At 35.4% G+C, this 25,459-nt stretch overlaps 1 protein-coding gene across 1 annotated transcript in view; it reads left to right on the top strand.

Moving 5' to 3' along the window:
- Nucleotides 1–25,166, top strand: part of DDX1 (DEAD-box helicase 1) — a 40,309-nt gene extending 15,143 nt beyond the window's left edge. The window contains exons 13-26 of the mRNA XM_079111148.1: nucleotides 369–507; nucleotides 5,729–5,789; nucleotides 9,150–9,248; nucleotides 12,050–12,139; nucleotides 12,802–12,990; nucleotides 13,673–13,724; nucleotides 15,226–15,372; nucleotides 20,287–20,378; nucleotides 22,038–22,110; nucleotides 22,225–22,297; nucleotides 22,380–22,422; nucleotides 23,046–23,141; nucleotides 23,443–23,563; nucleotides 24,190–25,166. Of these exons, the coding sequence (XP_078967274.1) occupies nucleotides 369–507; nucleotides 5,729–5,789; nucleotides 9,150–9,248; nucleotides 12,050–12,139; nucleotides 12,802–12,990; nucleotides 13,673–13,724; nucleotides 15,226–15,372; nucleotides 20,287–20,378; nucleotides 22,038–22,110; nucleotides 22,225–22,297; nucleotides 22,380–22,422; nucleotides 23,046–23,141; nucleotides 23,443–23,563; nucleotides 24,190–24,320 (1,406 nt within the window). The 3' untranslated portion in view covers nucleotides 24,321–25,166. The remainder of the gene's footprint in view (nucleotides 1–368; nucleotides 508–5,728; nucleotides 5,790–9,149; nucleotides 9,249–12,049; nucleotides 12,140–12,801; nucleotides 12,991–13,672; nucleotides 13,725–15,225; nucleotides 15,373–20,286; nucleotides 20,379–22,037; nucleotides 22,111–22,224; nucleotides 22,298–22,379; nucleotides 22,423–23,045; nucleotides 23,142–23,442; nucleotides 23,564–24,189) is intronic.
- The last annotated feature ends 293 nt before the right edge of the window (nucleotides 25,167–25,459 follow it).

Raw genomic sequence — 25,459 nt, 5'->3', positions numbered from 1 at the left:
AAAGTGACAGAACAAATAAGTAGTAGAACTATATTCAAATCCAAGCAGTCTGACTTGAAAGCTTATGCTTTTACATATGGTAATATGTTTTATTTATTTAGATCAAGTACATTCCCTAGCTAGTTTATCACAAAACAAATAAGTCATTTTACAGACATATTAATTGCCCTAATTCCAAGTAGATTTAATTTAAAGAAGCCTTATTTCATTTTAGGAATTTTAGCTTATTGTATTTTGTTTTACTATCACCTCTACTTTTTGATAATTATTATTTAAACTTTTGATACTGGTATGCTCGTGCTCATGTTTTACAAATAAAGGTATTTTTAGGCATGATTTAAAGGTCTTCTATTTTTTCTTCTCCTAAGGTAATGCACAGGTGACACAAACAAAGTTTCTCCCCAATGCTCCAAAAGCTCTCATTGTTGAACCATCTCGGGAGTTGGCTGAACAAACTTTGAATAATGTCAAGCAGTTTAAGAAATATGTTGATAATCCTAAGTTAAGGTAAGTCTTCCTTTTATGCTCAAATGCCTGTTGTCTTTAGGTTTGAAGTGTTTTGGAAGAAGAGTGAAGTAGAAAAAAATGAGGTAGATATTCAATGTGTATACATAGTACATGTGAGTCTATAAATATTCTTTGACATATAATAACAGTGTTTGTGTATAAAACTTCATACATTTGGTAAGTAATGGGTTTGATTTTTCTTTCTTTTTTTTTTTTAAACCAAAAGCAAATTGTGATTTTTTTTCCCTCTGTCTCTTACATAAAGAGTCATGGTTGTCAAACACTATTAGGGTGAAAATTAATTTTTTAAAGGGAGCATTTCATTTAGTGTTAGATTAATTTTATCCTTTCATCTGCATGGAAAGTTACTGCTTTGTTTCTAGCATGTTGGTGAACTTTTTTCCCATGGTGACTTATTTCTGTTTGGGCCTTCAGGCACAGAGCTCTTTCTGCTTTTGGAGAAAGGTCATGATCGTAATGATCTTGTGGAATTTCTTGCACAGTAGCAATTCTTTTACTCTTAAGAAAGCCATAGCATATAAGTAGACTACTCTTTATGTTAATTTTTACTTGATTTTTGTTAATTTTGCTTTCAGTTAATTTTTTCTTGAAACAATCCACACCACAAAATTCACCATTTAAAAGTATACAATTTAACAGTTTTTAGTACGCTCACGAGATTGTACAACTGTCAACACTAATGAAGCCCAGAAACTTTGAATTTTTCGACATCACAAAGTTCTGTCTTTTTAATATTGTTCTTACTTAAGAATTGAGCAAACTGGGATAAATTACATCAGTAAAAATTACTGATAAATTACATCAGTAAAAATAATTCCTAATTTTGGCTTGAGGATTATTACTCATTTGGGACATATTCACATACCTACTTGGTGTGACCAGGGATACAACAGTGAGAATTAGTCTGTGCTTTCAGAGAACTAAGTGTGGAGCTGTGATAGTAGTGGTAGTGCAGAGGGGAAAGAACAAAGTGAGTTTGGTGAATGCTTGAGCTTGTGTGAGGGAAAGCCACCGGAGGAGGACAGGCCAGGGCGGCTGCTCGGTGTGAGATTCAGAGACTGCTTCCTGTGAGTGTTTTTTGTAAGAACATAAAATGTGAATTGACTTAATTTTGTGCTTTTGTCATGTATAAAAATTTTATGCCTATTGACAAAGGCTGGGAGGGACGATGAATAATAAAAACAATCCTCTGGTGAAGTTGGTTACTTACTCATTTGGTACTTAATACAAATGATCCTTTTCCTTCTTTTAAAACCCAGCTGAAATTTTGATGTTCCCATGAAGCTGACCTAGTTGTCCCAGTCCATCCTTTCTCCCTCTGAAGCGACAGGGGCGTCCCCCTCTCCTTACTCCTGTGTGCTGCGTTGCGTCCGTGTTCCTCGTTTTAAATGTGCAAAGATTCACTCTTCCTCAGTTTTGCCCTCCTCGAGGGGGTGGTCCTTTTATATTCTTCAGCTCTGCAGCACTGTTCCTGGAAGCATGCCTGTGCACGTGTGTGTTAGCGTCTGCTAGATTTATGGGGTGAAGAGACTATGAAGGGAGGACTTAAGTATTCTTGGGGAAGAAATGATAGATTTAGGATAATAGTTGAAAACATAGGAACTTGGGGCTTACATACAAGTTTATTGGTTCCATCCCCTGACAGTACTGAATTAGAATTTTTAGGGAATAGGAATTATAACTGTTGTTTTTTAAAAAGAAAAAAAGTGCTTCCAGGTGAGTTTTAGGTGGCCAGTCTGCCTTTGGGTGTTGCTGGATTCAGGAAGCATAATGGCTCTAGTGTGGTAGGTGTCTAGGGAATGTGCAGAGATATTGGGCACTCCTAGGCTAGGAGACTTGTTCTGCTTAGTTTCCTTTTTCCTTTTTTTTAACAGATTTTTTTCTTTAACCTCTGTTTTATTTATTTATTTTTATGTGGTGCAGAGGACCTCACACATTCTAGGCAAGCACTCTACCACTGAGCTATGACCCCAGACCGTGTTCTGAGTTCTGTGAACTTTTGCTTAAGATAAAGATAGGCATCCACAAAGCTGATTATTAATGACTCATAGGATTATAAAACTCATTGCTAAGCCATTCATTTTCTTAGTGTTTTAAAAATGAGTAATCAAAATAATAAAATTAATGAAGAAAGATACTTCTGACTGAAAGTTCTGTGATTAGCTTGGGCATTGTGGTGCATCCCTGTAATAATATCAGCAACTCAGGGGCCTGAGGTAGGAGGATTACAAGTTCAAGGCCAGACTCAGCATTTTAGTGAGGCCCTCAGCAATTCAGCAAAACACTGTCTTAAAATTAAAAGTGAAAGGCTGGAGAGATAGCTTGCAAGCACAAGGCCCTGGGTTCGATCCCCAGCACCGCAAAAAAAATAAATAAACAAAAAAATTAAAAATTAAAAGTGAAGCTGGGCGTGGTGGTGCATATGTGTAAATCCCAGTGGTGTGGGAGGCTGAGGCAGGAAGATCACAAGTTCAAAACAGCCTCAACTACTTGGTGAGGCCCTAAGCAACTTAGCAAGACCCTGTCTCAAAATTAAAGAAAAAAAAAAAGAAACAAAGGGTTGGGGTTGTGTCTCGGTGGTTAAGTCCCTCTGGTTCAATCCCTGGTACCAAATAAGTAAATAAATAAAAATAAAAAGGTGTGAAAATGTAGCACAGTGGTAGAGAAAAAGAAACTTATGTGACTGCCTCAGGAAGTAATTTTGTCTGCTCTTTATTGAATGATAACTTTTTTTGTAAATAGTTATTTTGAGATATAATTCACATATACAATTCACCCTTTAAAATGTACAGATTGTTTTTAGTCTGGAATATATTCACAGAGTTGTCTGTAGTCACTGCCCCATAACTAATTTTAGACTATATTCATTATCCCAAAAGAAAATCAGCTATGGTATATATACACAATGTAATTCAACCATAAAAAAGAATAGATGGATGGAATTGGAGAATATCATGCTGACTGAAATAAGCCAATCCCAAAAAACCTAAGGCCGAATGTTTTCCCTGATAAGTGGATAATAATATGTAATGTGTGTGGGGGGGGTGGTAGGAGTGAGAGAAGAATGGAGGAAATTTAGATTATGTAGAGGGAAGTGAGAGGAAGGAGGCGGGGTATAAAACATGGTGGAATGAGACAGACATACCCTGTGTACCTGTATGATTACACGAATGGAATCTACATTTGCATAACCATAGAAATGAAAAAACGTATCCCATTTGTGTACAATGAATCAAATTGCAGTCTGTAAAAATGAAAAATAAAAATAAATAACTAGAACTGTTTAGAGATGGTTGGGAAGTGAAAACAAAAATTATCAACATCAATTATATCGAAGCAGTTTTACAATGTCAGTGTTCGTCACACATGCAGATGTCGACATCTTTTTGGATGAAAACCCCTTGAACAGCTGTTTCTTTCTTTTTAAGGGTTTGCACTTTTCTGAACACTTTTGAAGTTTTAAAATATAATTGTTAAAATGAAAAAAAATTATATACTTATACTGTTAAAAAAAAAAAAATCTGTACCCATTAGCAGTCAGTCCCATTTTCCCCTAAACTTCCCATCCCTCGACAACCATTCATTGATTTTTTTGTCTTTGTACACTTGCCTGTTCTAGATATTTTATACACGTAAATGGAATTGTACAATGCCTGGTCTTTTGTGGTTGACTTCTTTCACTTAGTATAACATTTTCAGGGGTCATGTGAGTTGCAGCATGTATCAGTACTTTGTTTTATTGCGGAAAATGCCATACCAAAATATCCATACCAAAGGTGTGGAAAATCATACGTTCGTTTATCCATTGTTCAGTTGATAGGCTTTTGCACTGTTCATGACTATTGGGTTTTGGGCTACTAAGCTATGAGCAGTCATGCACAGGTTTTTGTGTGGACATGTTCTCATTTCTCTTGAATATATAGTCAGGAGTAGAACTGCTGGTCATATGGTTAGGAATCGGAGAACTGTTTCCTGACGTTGACTGCACCACTTTTGTTCTAATGGCAATCAGTGAGGGTTCTAGAGGGTTGTAATTTCTCTATGTCCTCACCAAAAACATTTGGTGTCTATTTTTGAGTGTATTTATCCTAGTGAGCGAAATGTTATCTTCCTGTGGTTTTTACTTGCTCTACTATTAGAGCGAATAATATTGAACATCATTCCTGTGCTTGTCGGCCATTTGTATATTTTGAGAGAAATATATGTTCGAATCTTTTGTCCATTTTTAAAATTGGCTTGTCTGTCTTGTTGAGTTGTAGAAGTTCTTTATATATTTGATACTTTGTTCAGTATGTTAGATACATGATTTACAACTATTTTCTCCCTTTCTGTGAGATGTCTTTTTCCTCTCTTGATAGTGTCCTTGGATGTTCTTAATTGGCTGAAGTCTAATTTATTTTCTTCTGTCACTGTTTTGTTGTTTATATATAAGATAGGATTTGCCTAAATCCAGGTCATGAAAATTTGCTCTTGTGTTTTCTGTGATCTTACTGTTTTAGGTTCTACTTTTGTTCTCTGATTCATTTTGAGATAATTTTTGTGTATGATATGTAGAAGGGATTTACATTTATGTAGTGTTTTGCATGTGCATATCTGTTGAGAAAAATTCAAACAACACGAAAGTATTTTATAAAATTAAGTCTTCTTTCACTTCATGCTTCGTCTGCAGTTATCCTTCCTAGTGGCAAGCTTTTATAATGGATTTTTATCTATTCTTTCAGAAACATTTAACATACATAAGAAGTGCATATATATAGAGAGAGAAAAAGGTCAATAGAACCAGGTTAGAAAAGCCTGAATCATCTTAATGTAGAAGGATATAGAGATGGAGACCCATTGTTTCTGTATTCTGTGTTTTCACACATACTTTTCAGTTACTTTACTGTGCCTCAAGCATTGTATATGGCTACCAGGAATGAAGCGCTTTGTTTCTGACCTTATCAGTATTTATTTTATAAAAAAATTTTTTTTAGTTGTTGATGGACTTTTATTTTATTTACTTATATGTGGTGCTGAGAATCAAACCCAGTGCCTCACACATGCTAGGTAAACACTCTACCACTGAGCCATAAGCCCAGCACTGTAGATTCTTTTTTAATGACTCATTCAGCCTTAATTTCCACCAAAAGAAATGGGTACAAATCAGTGTAAAGTAGACTTTAATGTTCTTTCTACATTATCATTTTGATGTTTATTTCAGGGAGCTTCTGATAATTGGAGGTGTCGCAGCTCGGGATCAGCTCTCTGTTTTGGATAATGGGGTGAGTTGTGCATATGGATGTATATAGAGAAAAAGGTCAATGGAACCAGGTTAGAGAAACTTGAATCTTCCTAATTTTAAAAAGATAGCACTTGTGGATTGTCACTTGGCAATATAGTGCAATTTTTTTCAGGTAAAATCAAATTAGTACAAGGTCAAAGTATATTTGTTCAAAGACATCTCGCAGGTAGAAGCATACAAAGCAGTTAGTAGTTTCTTCTAAATCCTTCATTCACAGTCCAACATATATATATATATATTTTTTTTTGTTTGTTTGTTTGTTTGTTTGCCTTTTGAGCACCTGACAATTTCCATCTAGCTCTCATTAATTATGAGCCACTCTTTTTTGAGATAATGGGAAAAAAAGAACTGGAGTTGAGGATAAAAATGCTAATAAAGCAGTTTGCAGAGAAGAGTAGAAGGTTTTGCAGTGACCCTTGGGAAGAATAAGTAATGTAAAGACAGTCCATAGTGGTGCCATTGAGGAGAGAAATGAGTTCATATATGTGGAAGATGGTGCTCAGGCATGTCATTTTGAGAGACAAAATGAAGACTGTGTGATCCCAATTAGTGTGGAAGAAATTTGGAAAATTCTTAACTACTGGTCAGTTTTCTGAAGGTTAGTATTTTATATACGTACACACATGTAATATGAAGCAACTTTCTTCTTACTAGTTTTCCTTTCCTAATATTTAATTATTTAATCCTTTAAACCAAACCACCTGATACCTTTTCATGACAAATAACTATGTTACCCTCCAATTTCATCGATGCCCCTGTCAAACTAAATTTGATATTGAATGGACTTAGATTTGACCTGTTACGGTATATTAAGAGAAAGAGTCGTATTACTGTACTTACTAATACTATTCTGAATAGTATTGCTTTGATATATTTTTATTTAGTGTGTTATATTTTGTTTTAGAGGTTTGTAAGAGAGATTTAATTGATCTGTTCCTTATTTTAATTTATTTTAACCCAGTCCTCTTTTTCCCACAAGATAACTAAATTTCTCATCTCATATATTCTAGCTGCAGAACTTTTAGGGAATTAGATCTGCTTTCATCAGTCTTATTTCAAAATTAGATACTGACTGAAGCCAATAGCAAAATAAAGGCAGAGTTATTCCCTTTGCTTTCTTAGCAGACTTTGATTTTATTCAACTTCTTAGGGAATCTGATGTGTTTCCTCCTGCTCTTCTTCCATGGTGCGTTGTCTGTGTTACTTTCCACCATCCTTCTGTTGGGTCTTATGCTGGGATAGAAGTCCGCTTCAGAGTGAGAAAGTAGAATTATTTCAGTTTCTAACTTCTACCATGTGCAGAGGCCACATGGAGTGGTTAGTGCTATTGTACAAGTCAAATATTTCTCTCAGACTTTTCCTGTCTGAATTTTTTTTTTAAAACCAGTGGTTGTTTGTACCTGTTTTCTGTCCACTTTACCTGCTGAAGTCAAGAAAGTGGAAACTGAATGGTTGGTTGGATCCTGTACTGAAGAGATGTTACACACCATGTCAGGATGGTGTCTCGTTCACTGCTGTGTATAGCACCTGTCATTATGCTTGGCACATAGTAGGTTCTTAATACATTGAACGGATTTTATTTTTCACATTTTCAGATAATTTTCTCAAAGTTGAACTGGCTCCTCATTACCAATATAGATGAAACAGTGGTTCAGAAATGCCTGCTTTATTTTTCGTGGGAGTATAAATGCCTCATACTAGATCCCTACAGTCCCTTCAGGGTGGTGCTCTGTGTTTCAAGGGCCAGGTATTGAAGTATTGGGGCTGGAGGGATAACGTGGTTAGGAGAAGGCTATGTTTTTATTCTAGGTTGGAGAAAACTGATGAAAAAGAATTAAAGTATTTATGATTTTTCATGCCTATTGATGAATGTTTTGAGTTGTCTAATAAATTGAATGATTTTATTTGATAACCTTATTTGTTTGTTCACACAGACATCCATATAAATACACTTAAAAATACATAACCTTTACTGGCTATTTTTTAGAAATGAGCCAGGCACCGTGCTAAATGCCTAACATTCTTATTCAGTTCTCACAACAGCACTCTGCGATGGTATGCTTCCCCATTTTTACGTATTTGAAAGAGGGTTAATACCAAATATTAAGTAACATGCTCAAAAATGAACAACTCACAGTTCAGCTTCACTGTGAAACCCATCATTCTAATCACTGTCCCTTTGTATTTGACTATAAGGTATGTGTTGGAGAATGCAAGCATTCTCTGGACTGGCAAGTGGGTTCCTGTACTGTTCTTTTTTGTGTATGTTTGAAATCTTTATGATAAATCCAATCAAACTTGCTGTCATTTGAATTACACCTTTTCTTTTGTTTGAACTTTAGGGCATGGGTACTTACTAGCTGTAAAATCTAAATGTGTCTGACTTCAGCATTCTAAACTTCAGTGTCTCTGTTTAAAAATAGGAGTAATAAAAAGGGCCAGGGATGTAGCTCAGTAGTAGGGCATTCCTGTGTTCAATTGCTGCAATAAATAAGTAAATAAATAAATATTAAATATTATAAATATAAATATTATATATAAATATAAATATTACATATTCATATTAATATAAACATTACATATCTATATAAAATATAAATATCAACACTAATTTATAAGCATAAATTAATTTCATGTAATGGTCACATGTAATGAAACTTGTAAGACATTTAATATAGTGTGGGTTATTATAAGCAAATGAAAAAATAGTAATATTGTTTTCTTTGACAATCTAATCACCTTTACTGTTAATTATATCCCAATTTGTTGAATACTTGGCAAACTAAGCATAAAGTGCTTTATGTATCTTTTTTTACTTATAACATCCATCTTGCAAAAGCAGAAGGTATTCCCCCATTTAAAAATAAGAAAATAGAAAATAAAAGATATTGAATAAGTTTAGGTCACACAGCTGAGTAATGGTGAACCTACGTCTTGAATCCTGACCTTTTTTTTTTGGTGGTCATTTTTGTGGTACTGGGGATTGAACCCAGGGCCTCCTGTATGCCAGGTAAGCACTCTTATATCCCCAACCCCTTGAATCCTGGTTTAATTTCAGAATATGAATTCGTCTGACTTTTTTTTTTTTGCTTAGAAAATATAAATTTTATATATTAGACTATTACAGTTAAGGATGTCCAAAATCAGTTGCCAAAATCTTCACATTAATTTCCAAATACAAGTTTAATATACAGTATTATTTATATCTCCTTTTTTTAATAAATTGACTACTTCAATATACATGTTTTTGTTGTAAGTAAACAATATTGGTTCCCATTTTAAGGTTATTCTAATATAGGTTCTTCAGTTCTCATTAGATGCTTCTTTTGCTGTTTTGCAGGTTGATATTGTTGTAGGCACCCCAGGAAGACTAGATGATTTGGTGTCAACTGGAAAGCTGAACTTGTCTCAAGTTAGATTCCTGGTCCTGGATGAAGCTGTATGTTGAAATATAGTCATGCATTTAAAATATATATATATTTTTCAGTTGTAGGTGGACCCTTTATTTTTATTTATTGATTTTTTATGTGGTGCCAAGGATCAACCCAGTGCCTCACTTGTGCCAGGCAAGCACTTCACCACTGAGCCATAACTCCAGCCCCTATAGTCATGCTTTTAAAAGATGTTTTCTTATGATTTTTTTAGATAAAATATGTGAAGAGAAAAAATACAATTCAGTCAAAATCTCACTAACTAGAGATAATAATTATTGTTACCAGTTTGGCATATTTTTATCCACTCTTTATACTGATATAAATACAGTGGACACCTTCAACACTCCAGCATATAGGCACAGGCTACAACTTTCTCAATAAGATCCCTAAGGCTTAGAAAATAATGCCAAGAGTTAATAAGTGAGATGACCTATTAAACAGCTTCTGCACAGCAAGTAAACAAGAATGTGAAGAGAAAATTTACAGAGGAGGAGAAAATCTCTGCTAGCTACTATTCTGACAGAGGATTACTATCTGGAGTATGTAAAGAATTCAAAAAACTTTACACCAAAAAATCAAATAACCTAATTAATAAAAGGGCAACTAAATTGAATAGACAGGTCTCAAAGGAAGAAATACAAATGACTAGCAAATATATGAAACAATGTTCAACATCATTAGCAATTAGGGAAATGCAAATCAAAACCACACTGAAATGTCATCTCACACCATTCAGAATGATAGTCATTAAGAATACAAACAACAATAAATGCTGGCAAAAATGTGGAGAAAAAGGAACACTTTTATACTGTTGGTGGGAAGGTAAATTAGTGTGACTACTTATGGAAGTCAGTATGGAAGCTTCTCAAAAGACGTCATGGAACCACCTTGCAACCCAGCTATACTACTCTTCAGCGTTTATCCTAAAGACTTAAAGGGATCATACTACAGTGATACTTGCACAGCCATGTTTTATAGCAGCACAATTCACAGTAGCCAAACTGTGGAACCATCGTAGGTGTCCAGTAACAGATGAATGCATAAATGAAATGGTGTATAAACACAGTGGAGTTTTATTCAGCAGTTAAGAAAAATGAAAGTATGGCATCTGCAGGAAAATGGATGGAACTGGAGACGATTATGTTAAGGGAAACAAACCAGACTCGGAAGGTCAAGGGTTATGTTTTTTCTCATGTGGAGACTAGATAGGTAAAATGAAAAGAAATGGGGTGAATCTCGCGAAAACCAAAGGGAGATCAGTAGAGAAAAGAGACCAAGGGGTGGGAAGTACAGAGGGATGGGCAAGTGTTGGGGAGTGATATTGGCCACATTATGTTTTATTGTGTGCACGTATGAATATGTAACAACAATCCCATCATTATGTACAACTATAATACACCAATAAGAAAATGTAGAAAAAGAAAATTTAAAATGTTCTAGTAGAAAAAAATATAGTTGACACTTCATATCTGTGGGTCCTATGTCCATTAATTTAACCAAGTTTGTGTGGAAAATATTTGAAACAAAATTGTGTCTGTACTAAAGGGGTATAGACCTTTTCTTGTTATTGTCCCTGATATTATGGTGTAACAACTATTTGTGTAGCGTTTATATTACATTTATTGTAAGTAATCTACAAGCGTTTGAAGTATAGGGAGAATTGCATAGGCTCTATGCAAATGCTGTGCGATTTTGTATAAGGGACTGGAACATCCTTGAATTGTGATATCTGATGGGGGTCAGAGAACCAAACACCTGTGGATACCGAGTAATGACTATTATTTTATGTAGTTGAAATCAAGATTTAAGGAATTTGGGAAAACCTTTTTTTTAAACTGTAGTATAATGAGTATTTCCTGTCATTTGTAAACATTTTTTAAAGGCTGTATAATGCTCTATTGTGAAAATACTTCATGGTTTATTTAACCACCTTCATTACTAGTTATGTAGGTATGTTTGTTATTTACTACAGCTATTTCTTTGTCATAGTTATAAAATGTGAACCATCTGATAGAATGTAAATGTATTTCAGGCTTTTGAGGCATTCTTCAAAATTATTTTCAGAATGGGTTGAACTAGTGTTCTAACACTGGCTTTTTAGTTTTATTTTTGCAGTGCTTGGGATTGAACCCAGTACTTTGAGCTTGCTCGGAAAGCGCTCCTACCACTAAGCTATACCCCTAGCCTTGACTTTTTTATTTTTCATGTAAAAGTCATAATCTTAAGGACATATGTTAGAAGGTATCAACTCTTGTATTCATTCTAAAATACTAGACTGATTTTGGATTATTTATGTAGTTTTTCATAAGTAAGTAAAAAAGAACTTGAAGTTGGTTGTATAAATTGCCTTTAAATATCCAGTAAAAAGAAGCCAGGTGCAGTGGTGCATACCTGTAATCCCAGTGACTCAGGAGGCTGAGGAAGAAGGACTGCAAGTTCAAAGCCAGCCTCTTCTACTTAGGCCCTGTGTCAAAATAGAAACTAAAAAGTGCTGGGGGTGTGGCTTAGTGATAGAACACCCCTGGATTCAATCCCCAGTACTGCAGACAATAAAAATATTCATTTTGAAAATAAAGGGATATATATGTGTATGGTTTTCTTTTTTCTTCTTCTTTTTTTTTTTTTTTTTTTTTTTTTTTGTGGTACTAGGGATTGAACTCAGGGCCTTGTGCTTACGAGGCAAGCACTCTACCAGCTGAGCTAACTCCCCAGCCCCAATGTATGGTTCTGTTATATTTTAAATTTGATTTAGAAAAGAAAGGTTTCAGTGTGAACTCAAACTTGTTTTTCTTTGCTTGTCCTGCAGGATGGACTTCTTTCTCAAGGTTATTCTGATTTTATAAATAGAATGCACAGTCAGATTCCTCAGATTACCTCAGATGGAAAAAGACTTCAGGTATGAAGTGACTAACGCAGTTTTAAAATACATGTAATCAATTGAAAGTTCAGTTTTTGTTTTAGTATTTTCTGATTAACTCTTTATAAAACATTTTTTTCATTACTGGACTAAATAGTATATACAAAGGTAACAGTCTTAAAAGCTGCTTTTAGAAATTTGAGGAAATTTCTTAATGTTCCCAAAGACTACATATTCAAAAAAACCTACAGAGCATTTTGGGTTTATTTTCCAGATTATTATTACTATTTCTTGTTTTAAGGAGAAATAACTTCAGCTATAGAAAAATAATCGCCTCCTTAGAAATTATTTTATAAAATATTGCTCTTATTTTTCTCATCTTGTTCCATTTAGAAACATTTGAGAGGGAGAGGCTCTTGGGAGAACAGGATAAATAGTAAACAGTGATTCTTGATTTTTTAAAAACTTTTCACCTTACTTAGTTTTTCTAAGTCTTTGAGGAAGAAATGGCACTATTTCTATGTGAGAATGAAGGAACTGAACCTGTGCAGAGTCACACTGATGGTTGTTGAACATAGTTAGTTATTGAATTTGTCTTTAGATTCCAGGGTAGCATACTTTGACTCCACATCAGTATAAGCATGATATGATTATTATTATAAAATAAAATTTTATCTAAATTTGCATTTTCTTATTCTTAGGTGATTGTTTGCTCTGCTACTTTGCATTCTTTTGATGTAAAGAAACTCTCTGAGAAAATAATGCATTTTCCCACATGGGTTGATTTAAAAGGAGAAGATTCTGTTCCAGATACTGTACACCATGTTGTTGTCCCAGTGAATCCCAAAACTGACAGACTCTGGGAAAGGCTAGGAAAAAACCACATTAGAGTAAGTACTTAATAATGTTAGCGTTTGTATAGAATAAAGCAACTCAAACTAGTTAGCCTTGGACTCTTTAATGAAGCTTAACAATCAGATTTTATACCAAAGAAAAGAGAATTCAGGACATTTAGTGTGAAAGCTTAGGCTTTTGAAAGGACACTAAATAAATGACAAAGTAATAAACACCATCTTTTATATTTCTCTGTATATGTATACAAAATTACTTTTATGATCAACTTCCTTGATAAAATTAGTCTTTGTAATCTCTTTATAAAAATTTTATCAGGTATATGTAATGACTTCCATTTTTAGTCAGATTTTATTAGGGTCCTCATCATATCCTCTTGATATGCCTTATTTTCCTAAAAATCAATCTCATGTGCCCATCTTTTCATTTTTGCTATTGTTATTATATTTACCTTTATATAATAAGAATATAATTATTATAAATGCTCAAGAATCTGAAAAACACACCTGCATTTTTATTACATTTAAAATTGATTGCCTTAGACCTTAGTTAATGGTTTTTCTGAATCTGAAGAATAATTTTGCCTACAGAGTATAAAAGATGTATGTATATCTGAGATACAGTCTAAAGACAAATCCAGTTCTCCCTTAAAAAAAAGCACCTGTCTTGAGTCATTTCTTAACATTCTCCATCTCTTTTTTTGTTCCTTGCTTTTGATAGACTGATGATGTACATGCAAAAGATAATACAAGACCTGGTGCTAACAGTCCAGGTAAGTTGAAAGAATCAATAAAATGTGTTAAAAGATTTCAGAAATGAATTGGTTTGCTCTCAGATTGATATCCTGTCTATTCCTATGAAGGATGTGAGGTCACTTACAAAATTAGAACAGGATGTTTAAAAATAAAAGCAACAAAAATAATAAAAAATGGGAGAAAAGCTAATACCAATTTAGGGAAATGTTAATCACTGGATGTATATATTAGATTCCTGGCATATAAGTCACAAATATTTTGGATTATAGAGTTCCTATCTATCATAGAAAAATAGCAGATTTCACTGGAGATAGATTTTATATTGGTACTGAAGTTCCAGAAGAAATGTCATATCAGGGATACTGGGTAATAAAGAAAAATATCTTTAGCTACAACTGATAGAAGAATGATCTGATACTGATCATTAATTTATTTTATGGTAAAGTATATATTATATAAAATTTACCATTTTAACTGTTTTGGGTGGATGGTTCAGTGGCATTAAGCACGTTTGTGTTATACAGCCATGACCACCACATCTTAAGAACTTTTTCATATTCCCCATATGAAACTCTGTACCCATCAAATATTATCTAAAAATCCTAACATTAAATCTCAACTTGATGCAGAGCTGAGACACTTAGCTTCATATAGTATTTCAGAAATCTATGAAAGCACATCAGGGTACGTGGACGGTGCTAAGACCTTAAATAATGTGCCTTGAACCCATTAGGCTGCATGTCGACGTCAGAGGTCTGTAGTGGGTCATGGCCAGTCTTCAGGTTGCATTGACTTCTAGCTTGAATGAGTTGCTCTGAACTCGGCTTTATGTACAACTCCAAGTTTGCATGATATACGCTCAGATACCTGGCCTGTTGGAGAGGAGCAGAGACACCGTGAATTCAACGTCATCCCACTATTTGGGAATATATTTTGTAAAATTCCAATTTTTACTGCTGCCTGTATTTTCCTTATAAAAATTTTACAAAGTTTATACTACAATTAGAGATGACCAGTGAGGCCATAGAAATATATTGGGCCATTGAGTTAAAATCTTGTATTAGATCGGTGAGAGGTAAAAGCTACATAACAAAACCTCACACTGAAAAAGAGATTTGGAGAATGGTATATAAGAAATGAGTAACTATGTTTGATGTTATTAATAATAGAATATGATTATGAACTTCCTGTTATTAAGATTGATTTAGAAAGCATATTCATCATCTTTAAGATGAGTTAAAATAATTGAATGAACATTTATGAAGCATTTAGAGAAGTTAATGCAGGGCAGATTATGAGTAGTTCTCCAAGGAAGGTAAGAACAAAGTTATGGTGTGAGCATGTATTTCTATGAATTTGTGAGTATATGTGTGTGGTGTTTGTTCCCTCATTAGAGGTATGATTAGAGGTGTTTGTGTACCCTATAAAGTAGCATAAAAAGTATTAACAAACAAAAATAAATGAATGAATGAACTTACTATTTCACTCACTAATATTTTTGTTGTGATGGTATTCAAGAGATGTGGTCTGAAGCTATTAAAATCCTGAAGGGAGAGTATGCTGTCCGAGCAATCAAGGAACACAAGATGGATCAAGCAATTATCTTCTGTAGAACCAAAATTGACTGTGATAATTTGGAGCAGTACTTTATGCAACAGGGAGGAGGTAATTTTTCCTCACTTGAAATAAGTTGTGTTTATTTCCTCATTTAATAGCTTAGTACTCTTGGTGCTGCAGTCTAGAGCACGTGCAGAGGATTTAAAGCAGTGACGTTGTGAGTATCTCTGTTTTCCTAGGGCTTTTCCATATGCGTCCTAGGAAGAACAATTAGAGAATTTTCCACATAGGTACACCTTCTTTATAAGGAACCTAAATCACAGCATTCTAAGGCCCTTGTATCAGAAGGAGTATAAAGTGGTTAATTAAAATTAGAAGTGTAATCACTACTATAATAAGAGTGTATGTCTTCTCAACTGGGAAAAGAGGAATGTGCAAAAAACCATTCCAAGCAAGGCTAAGAAAGGAACAGGAAAATATGAAAAACGAATGGTTAGAAATTACAGCATAAGATCTGTAATGGAAAAAAATCTAAATATATGAGTAAACAGGCTTAGCAGTGGACTGAAGTGTTTTGCTAAAAAGCATTGAGTATCAGACTGGATGAAACTTGGCTATATGCTGTTTAACATTTACTTTTGGCAAGGATATGGAGCCACTGAAGTACTCTTACATCGTTGGTGAGAATATTAATGGTAACCCCATTGGAAAAAGTCCTGCAGTCTTTCATAAAATTAAACATTGCTTTCTTATGGCCTAGCAATTCACTTCTGAGCATTTACCCAAGATAAGTGGAAATACATATTAATAAAATAGGTACAAGAATGGTCATAGAAGCTTTTCTTATAATAGTCTGAAGCTGAAAGCACTAAATGCCCTTTAGTGGGAGACTGACTAAACAAAGTGGAACGCATACACAGTGGGGCACTGCTACGCAGTTCACATGGAGTGTGCCACGTTCCCTGTGTGGACACAGCTGTCAGAGGACTTCAGGATGGTCAGTGAAGAAATTCTCACACAGGGGTGTATACTCTATAAATCAGCTTACATGAAATTTGGGAACAAAGTGAACCTGTGACATAAGAAAAGTTAGAACAGTGGTCGTCCATGGGAGGGGCGGGGCCAGAGCCTGGGGAAGAACGTGAGAAGTGCGATGCTGTTCTCTGTCTCGGTGGGAATTTGTCAAAGATCAGCAAATGTATGTGTAAGATTTGGACATTTCTTTGTGTGGAAGTTTTACCTCAAAGGGGAAAAAAAAACTTGGGTAAATACTAAACTAGTTAATGGTACCCATACTGAACCGTGTCTAATTTACATTGAAATAAATGTGTCAGAACTATAAAATGAGTCCATGGAAGTTTAGAAGGGTGGACGGATATGTGATAGAGCAGATGTGGTGAAATGTTAACGCTGGACGCTAGATGGTGGTTATATACAGCTTTTTGCTATATATTCTTTGTTTGCCAGGTGCAGTGGCACATGCCTTGATGCCAGCTACTGGTGGGCAAAGGCAGGAGGATCACAAGTTTGAGGCGAGTCTGGGTAACTTAGTAAGACCCCATCTATAAGAAACGTACCCCTGGGTTCATTCTCCAGCATCTGCCCCCACAAAAATTATTTCAGTGTTGCTCTGTGTCTGAAAAAATATGTAAAGTAAAACATGACAGACGTATAAGGTAACAGACAAATTCCACCATCATGGAGGAAGACTTTAAAACATCTCTCAATTGGACGTACATCAAGGAGATAGAAAACTCAAAAAGAGAAAATTTGAACAATTTAAAAGTTTGAATTAATGGTTGTATAAAGAACACATTACATTGGTCATTCAAGTGAACAGTTCAGCAACACGTTCCCCCAGTTCCTGGCAAACAGACTTGCTTGCTTGAATAGTTTAGTTATAGTGACTATTTTGAAATATTTTCTCCCTACCATGTTTTGAATGAAGCAATCAGTTGTGTAGATAGGAGTGCTATTGACCAAATAGTAATATTCCTTAGTCCCCTTGACCCACCCTTCATAAACATCCTGATTGCTTCTGCCTAGACAACAAGTTTACCAAACCATTACTAAAACCAAAACATAATATGCACCAGATTCTAGGGATTTAAGAGAGGGGAATAAAGGATCATCTCCTGACATAAAAACTCCAACCAGAGAGGAGTATGTGTATGACTTCATAAAGCACTGCAGTTCAAAATGTAATAGAATCTCAGCTAGAGGCCTCTGGAAATTCTGGTTCACTGTTATTTCACTTCTAAATAATTAGTTTTGTGTTAGCCATTTTTAGTGAGGGTGGGTTACAGTACTGGGGATTGAACCCTGGGGCACTTTACACTGAGCCACATCTCCAGTCCTTTTTATTTTTTGTTTGAGAAAGGGTCTTGCTAAGTTCCTTAGGGCCTTACTAAGTTGCTGAGGCTGGTCTCAAGCTTTGAGATCTTCCTGCCTGAGTCACTCAGGTTGCTGGGATTACAGGCATGCACCACTGCACCTGGTGTGTTAGTTGTTTTGAATCAACATCTTTCAAAATGCTTTAGTCCTAGTCCCTTGAATTCTCAGGTATATTTTATTGAATGTAACTTACTATAGAAAATAACCACATGACATAATTGTTATTCTGGGCTATCTCATGGTGGCACTTTAGGTCTTATTCCAGAAGGCTGTTTGTACTGACTCTGGGTAGAACCGCACACTTTTGTTAGTGCAAGAGTTTCCTTTTTAAGGGCAGCTACCACATCTTTAGCCTCTCAGATCGTACCTCTGCACTCTTCCAATTGGTTGCTTCTAGTGTGCTATGGCCAAGAAACCAGATGACCACATTGCTTAGAACAATTGAGGAGGACAGGCGTCTAAGCATTGGCCTTTCAGCAAAGTCACAAAATTCATGATGCTTAACTTTGGTTCTTCCAAGAGTGAACTCTTTTTTTTTTTTTTTTTTAATTTATTTTTATTGTAAACAAATGGGATACATGTTGTTTCTGTTTGCACATGGAGTAACAGCATACCATTTGCATATTCATAAATTTATATAGAGTAATGATGTTTGATTCATTCCATTATTTTGTTCCTTCCCCCCCACCCCTCCTACCTCTCTTTTCCCTCTATACAGTCCCTCCTTCCTCCATTCTTGTCCCACTCCCACCCCCCATTAAGTGTCATCATCCGCTTATCAGTGAGATCATTCCTCTTTGGATTTTTGAGATTGGCTTATCTCACTTATCTCCAATTTCATCCATTTGCCTGCAAATGCCATAATTTTATTATTCTTTATAGCTGAGTAATAGTCCATAGTATATATATACCACAGTTTCTTTATCCATTCATCAATTGAAGGGCATCTAGGTTGGTTCCATAGTCTGGCTATTGTGAATTGAGCTGCTGTGAACATTGATGTGGCTGTATCTCTGTAGTGTGCTGATTTTAAGTCCTTTGGGTATAGGCCGAGGAGTGGGATAGCTGGGTCAAGTGGTGGTTCCATTCCAAGTTTTCTAAGGAATCTCCACACTGCTTTCCAGAGTGGCTGCACTAATTTGCAACCCCACCAGCAATGTATGAGTGTACCTTTTTCCCCACATCCTCTCCAACACCTATTGTTGCTTGTGTTCTTGATAATTGCCATTCTAATTGGGGTGAGATGGAATCTTAGTGTAGTTTTGATTTGCATTTCTCTTATTACTAAAGATGTTGAACATTTTTTCGTATGTTTGTTGATTGCTTGTAGATCTTCTGTGAAGTGTCTGTTCATTTCCCTAGCCCATTTGTTGATTGGGTTATTTGTATTCTTGGTGTAGTTTTTTTGAGTTCTTTATATATTCTGGAAATTAGTGCTCTATCTGAAGTATGAGAGGCAAAGATATTCTCCCACTCTGTAGGCTCTCTGTTCGCATTGCTGATAGTTTCCTTTGCTGAGAGAAAGCTATTTAGTTTGACTCTATCCCAGTTATTGATTCTTGCTTTTATTTCTTGTGCTATGGGAGTCCTGTTAAGGAAGTCTGATCCTAAGCCAACAAGTTGAACATTTGGACCTACTTTTTCTTCTATAAGATGCAGGGTCTCTGGTCTGATTTCAAGTTCCTTGATCCATTGTGAGTTGAGTTTTGTGCAGGGTGAGAGATAGGGATTTAGTTTCATTCTGTTGCATATGGATTTCCAGTTTTTCCAGCACCATTTGTTGAACAGGCTATCTTTTCTCCATTGCATATTTTTGGCACCTTTGTCTAGTATGAGAAAATTGTATTTATTTGGGTTTGTGTCTGTGTCCTCTATTCTGTACCATTGATCTACCTGTCTATTTTGGTGCCAATACCATGCCGTTTTTGTTACTATTGCTTTGTAGTATAGTTGAAGTTCTGGTATTGCGATACCCCCTGTTTCATTCTTCCTGCTAAGGATTGCTTTAGCTATTCTGGGTTTCTTATTCTTCCAGATGAATTTCATGATTCCTTGCTCTATTTCTGTGAGGTACGTCATTGGGATTTTAATTGGAATTGCATTGAATCTGTATAGCACTTTAGGTAGTATGGCCATTTTGACAATATTAATTCTGCCTATCCAAGAACATGGGAGATCTTTCCATCTTCTAAGGTCTTCCTTAATTTCTTTCTTCAGTGTTTTGTAGTTTTCATTGTAGAGATCTTTTACCTCTTTGGTTAGATTGATACCCAAGTATTTTATTTTTTTTAAGAGTGAACTCTTTTATTCTTAGTTTTATACTCAGTAGCAAGGTTCCTGGTGTACACATACACATTTTACTTGACATATTGCTTTATCTGTTTCTCCTGCAGGTTGGAAAGGGTAACTTAAAATGTTCTTTAAAGCAAATCAATTTTAATGCTTCATGGAGTTTAATTTAATTGCATTGTGCCTGTGACAGAAATAGTGTTAATCATGGTTTATGGCAAGTTGTGGTATAGATTTTCCTAGAATTATATGGTACTATTGAAGTCTGAATTTTATTGGCTTGTCGACATAGTCATAGGATATGTTTTCCAAGGTCAAACAATCTGTGCTTTTTACTAGGACCTGATAAAAAAGGACACCAGTTCTCATGTGTTTGTCTTCATGGTGATAGAAAGCCTCATGAGAGAAAGCAAAATCTGGAAAGATTCAAGGTATTAATGTTCAGTTGTTGTATTTATTTCCTTAATATTTAAGAGGGGGGTTGATTCTAGTTTTAATCAGTGCCAGTAATATTATTAAAGCAATTCTTGTCCTAATGTATCTTTATCATGGTGGAGATTAGTCATATTTGACACTCAACTGGTGAATTTCATGTTCTCTGCCAGCACAATACTACCATAATAAGAATTTTCAATTTAAGAACGTTTTAATTAAGTTCTTTCAGGTAGATATGTTTATAGAAGTGTCTTGGATAACTGAGCCCTGTCTATGAGCCTGTTTTAGAAGTGTTAGTAGTAATACTTTTAGAGAACATAATTTGCAGATTAGTTGAAGAAAAGTATTAGAGTATGGTTTTATAGAATTAAGTATATTTGTTTTGATATTGCTTGGGTCCCCCGTGGGTGCTGACAGCACATGTGGGCCACAGGGCTCTGGCCATTTAGAACTGGAGGTCAGTGGCTACTGCTTACGTTCTCCTTTATCCCAGTGTACAGCACAGACATTATTTCCTAGTGAGAAGAGGTGAAGGCACTGGGCCTAGTGTGTTGGGTTTTATTTTCATGCCCAGTCTGAATAGATGTGGATGTTGAAAATGTGTGGCCTGGCCTCATTTCAGCGTGTGCGCCACCCTCCCTCCTGGGGATCGTGCTAGACCAAACGTCGGTGCACTCCACTCTTCTTCCCTTCTCTAAATCGCTCTCTCTCTCTCTCTCTTTTTTTTTTTTTTTGGTACCAGGGATTGAACCCACAGGTGCTTATCCACTGAACCACATCCTCGGTCCTTTTTATTTTTTTATTTTGAGACAAGTTCTCACTAAGTTGCTTAGGGCCTCGCTAAGTTACTGAGCCTGGCTTTGAACTTGTGATCCTCCTGCCCCAGCCTCCTGAGACACTGGGATTATAGGCATGCACCACCATGCCAGCTTCCTTCTCTAAATCTCTTAATTTTGCTAGGCATAAGTGACATCCAAAGGCTAATTTGTATTTTTTTTGGTAAGCTCTGACGGCCCACTTCCTATTTCCTTCTCTTTAGGATTTCCTCTCCTGTCACAAAAAGTGTAACTTTTAAGATGATATATCTAGTAGTCTGGATTTATTTATTTATTTTTTATTGGTGCATTATAATTATACACAGTAGTTGAATTCATTGTTACATATTTGTACATGCACATGCTATAACAATATAATTTGTTTAGTATCATTCCTCAGTATTTTCCCTTTCCCTCCCCTCCTTTCTGTATTGATTGATTTTTTATTTTTTTGGTACTAGGGATTGAGCCCAGGGACACTGAATTACATCCCCAGCCCTTTTTATTTTTGAAACGGGCACAGTGAGTTCTTGGGCCTCACTAAATTGCTGAGTCTGACCTTGAACTTGCCATTGTCCTGCCTCAGCCTCCTAAGTGGCTGGTATTATAGTTGTGTGCCCCACTCCTGCCTAGATTTATTTTAACACAAAACTAAAGACAAATCTTATGTATGTATATTTTACATAAAAATTCAAAACTTGCTCCAGTAAATTACAAGTATCTAAACCTCTAATCCAATAGTAATACTTAGTTATTAGAGTTTTTATTTAGTGGGTAGTGTTTGTTTTTATCTTTTAGTGTATTTGTTAACAGATTTTTTCCTCTCTCTATTCTCTTTAGAAAGGAGACGTGAGATTCTTGATTTGCACAGATGTAGCTGCTAGAGGAATTGATATCCATGGTGTTCCTTATGGTAAAAAGAAATTTTTATGCCTGCAGTTTGAATTTTATGAAATCTAAAGCTATTTAATATTTTGGAAAAATTTTAAGACTAATCGCAGTTGGTAATCATTATTCTTACTTGTAGTTATCAATGTCACCCTGCCTGATGAAAAGCAAAACTACGTACACAGAATCGGCAGAGTAGGAAGAGCTGAAAGGTAACTGCTGTGACCCCCGTGCCCCTGTTTTGAGCATCTGTGCTTTAGGAATAAAGTCTAAAAATGGCTCTTAATCTTTCAGGATGGGTCTGGCCATTTCCCTGGTGGCAACAGAAAAAGAAAAGGTAATCTTTTCAGTGTTCTGTTATCCTCATTGTGTGAGTTGTGACTTCAGATGTTGGAAATTAAAGCACTTTGGTTTTCTATTTAGAATGAATTTAGTTTCAAATGGAATATAAATCAACTTTTTATGGCATCTTTATTTCTGTATTCATTGAATAGACAAATAATAAGATGAGAGTTAGAAAGGAAAAATGCAAAATATGACTTTCCCTAATCGTCTTAATGTAATTATTTTTTACCAAAAAGTATTTAAAACACTCTGGCATGGTGCCATAGAAGATTTTGGGAAATGATGTAACAGGTTTTGATATAATTTCAAATTCATAGAGAAGTTGTGATTATAAGGTACTTCCAAATACCTGTTGCTCAAATTCACTAGTTGTATTTTTTTCACCCTTGTTTTATCTAAGAATTTCTTTCTGTAACTATATCCATTTAGGGAAATTTTGGTTTATTCTCAAAAGACTCAGAAGATCTTTTTAATTAGTGGATAGCACTAATAATTAGATGACACACATCTATTTTTCTAATGCCTTAAGAAAAGAAAATTATCCCAAAAAGTTACAGTGAAATATTTAGCACGTTTCTAGGTGTGTACACGCTCATGTTTTCTTCTTTCATATAGGTTTGGTACCATGTCTGCAGCAGTCGTGGAAAAGGGTGTTACAACACGAGACTCAAGGAAGATGGTGGCTGTACCATCTGGTACAATGAGATGCAGGTGAGGCTTTGGGCAGGACTCACAGAAAGCTTACTAAAGTTGGTAAAATAGACGACATTTATCCAGAAAAGCTGTAGTTCAGCTTTTATCTTTTTTGCCAATTCTGAGGAAGAGCAGTGAATGGTTGGTCGTGTTAGTAGTAGTTGGTAAATCCTAACTCGCAGCCCATCTCTTCAGAAGTCTAATTTCCGTTGATAGTAAGCATTCTAGCTTTCCTGGTTTTATTTAATGCTGTTAAAATGCAAGTCTGTCAGAGTGAAGTTACTTTTTGGAAATATTTTAATCTTCTCTTCCTTCTTAGCTTTTGTCTGAGATAGAAGAACACCTGAACTGCACCATTTCTCAGGTTGAGCCAGATATAAAGGTTCCAGTGGATGAATTTGATGGGAAAGTTACATATGGTCAGAAGAGGGCTGCTGGTGGTAAGCTTTGAATTACTCTAGTCTTTTTTGAATGTGAGTAAGCCCTTTTTGAACTTCAGTTTATGAAGAGAGCAATTTCAGCTTGTTATGTTAAGAGCAGATTATCTGCATATTAATCATCCTCTACTTAGCACTTTGTCCATACTTGTCTTGCAGTGTTTTCTGTTGTGTGGTCTGTATGTGAATGAGGGACAGTAGCACTGGCTATTTTTCTTGAAGTGTTAATATCATAATGCTTGAACTTGTTGTGGAATTAATAGGAAACAATAGCATAATATGTGATTTTGAAAAAGGAATCAGAGCCCTTTAACTTAAGTATCTATACTGTTGCTTTTGCATGGAATGTCTTTCACTAGCTTGTAGCTGAAAACTTTTGAGTCAGGCTAACCAAGTGGTTTTCAAACCAAGGGAGAATCAGGTGGCTGTTAGTGAGGCCTAATCCTTTATTTATATTAAAATAATTGATTTGACATTTTAAAAACTGAATATTCTGGAGTTAACTTGCCCAGTAGTACATTTTTAGTGATAGAATCAATGTTTAAAGCAATAGAATTGAGCCAAAGTGTTGCCAACAAGTCTTTCAAGCATGCATTTACATTGCTTTGTGATTTGTGTGTGTGATGCAGGTGGAAACTATAAAGGCCATGTGGATATTTTGGCACCTACCGTTCAAGAGTTGGCTGCCCTTGAAAAGGAGGCACAGACATCTTTCCTGCATCTTGGCTACCTTCCTAACCAGCTGTTCAGAACCTTCTGATTTTCATGTGTACTGAATAAGATTTGAATACTAAGTCGGTAGTCTTAAAACTCTAAAACAGTTGTACTGCTTCCAAGTAGCAGTATTTATAGTAACTTAAGCTATTAATGCTAACTCTTGCATGTCAAGAAACATTAGTCTTAGGAATTCTTCATAAAATGGCAACCTAATGACAATAAATTTGACCACTATATTTTCATGAAGTTTTGCATCTTATTTTAAAGTTATATTGATTTTTTTTCCCCCTTTTTAAAGAATGCTATGGGCTTATGCATTAAGTTTATGGATATGTGAATTTGGCAAAAGACCATATGAAACTACTAGCAGATGTCCTAAGAGTAAGGTCTTTCACTGGGAGTGGTCCTGATGGAGATGACCTTCAGATGGTTAAGGCTGTCTGGGTGCAAATTCAGCTGAAGTAGAGTTGTGGCGTGAAAGAAAATGGGGTGATCCCAAGGTGGAGGAGGACTGCCTGGATAGTTTGGAAACCCTGGAGCATCCTGTGGTGTTAGAAGAGGTTCAGTGCCTGTGAAGATGTATCTGAAGGATTACCTTCCTTTTAAGAACCTTTCTTTCCAGATGATACATACCCAGGAAGATAAAACTAATCTGCTGTCCCTCTACTATGTCTTTTTTTTTTTTTTTTTTGTGGTGCTGGGGGTTGAACCCAGGGCCTTGTGCTTACACGGCTAGCACTGTACCAACTGAGCTATATCCCCAACCCCTCTACTATGTCTTAAAATCAAAATTAAACTCAGTTCTTTGGAATATATATACTTCCTTAAATTTTGTTTCTTACCTAAAATGCCATAAAGAAAAAGAAAAATTTAAATACATAAAATTGAATTGTTCTTTTGTGCTGTGTGTGGGGGTAGGGGTGAGGGTGGCGGGTGGTAGTCATTGGGTTTTGAACTCTAAGCCTGTGAGGCAAGCATTCTCACTGAGCTATATTCCTAGTCCCATTGGTGCCTTTTAACTCTTAGTTTATAAGGGAGTTTCTTGCTTTATGGTTTCCTTAAGAACACAGGCTGTTGTATTTCTCTCATATAATGGTTTTCAGATCTTTTAGTACTGAAATATTTTTTTACTCAAGCAAAATCTTGAGTGAAACTCAGTATATAATTAGATGAGGGCTATAG

Source organism: Sciurus vulgaris (genome assembly GCF_902686455.1).
Source record: "Sciurus vulgaris genome assembly, chromosome: 14".
NCBI lineage: Eukaryota > Metazoa > Chordata > Mammalia > Rodentia > Sciuridae > Sciurus > Sciurus vulgaris.
Note: the sequence above shows the minus strand (reverse complement) of the source record. Positions and strands in the feature narration are given on the sequence as shown.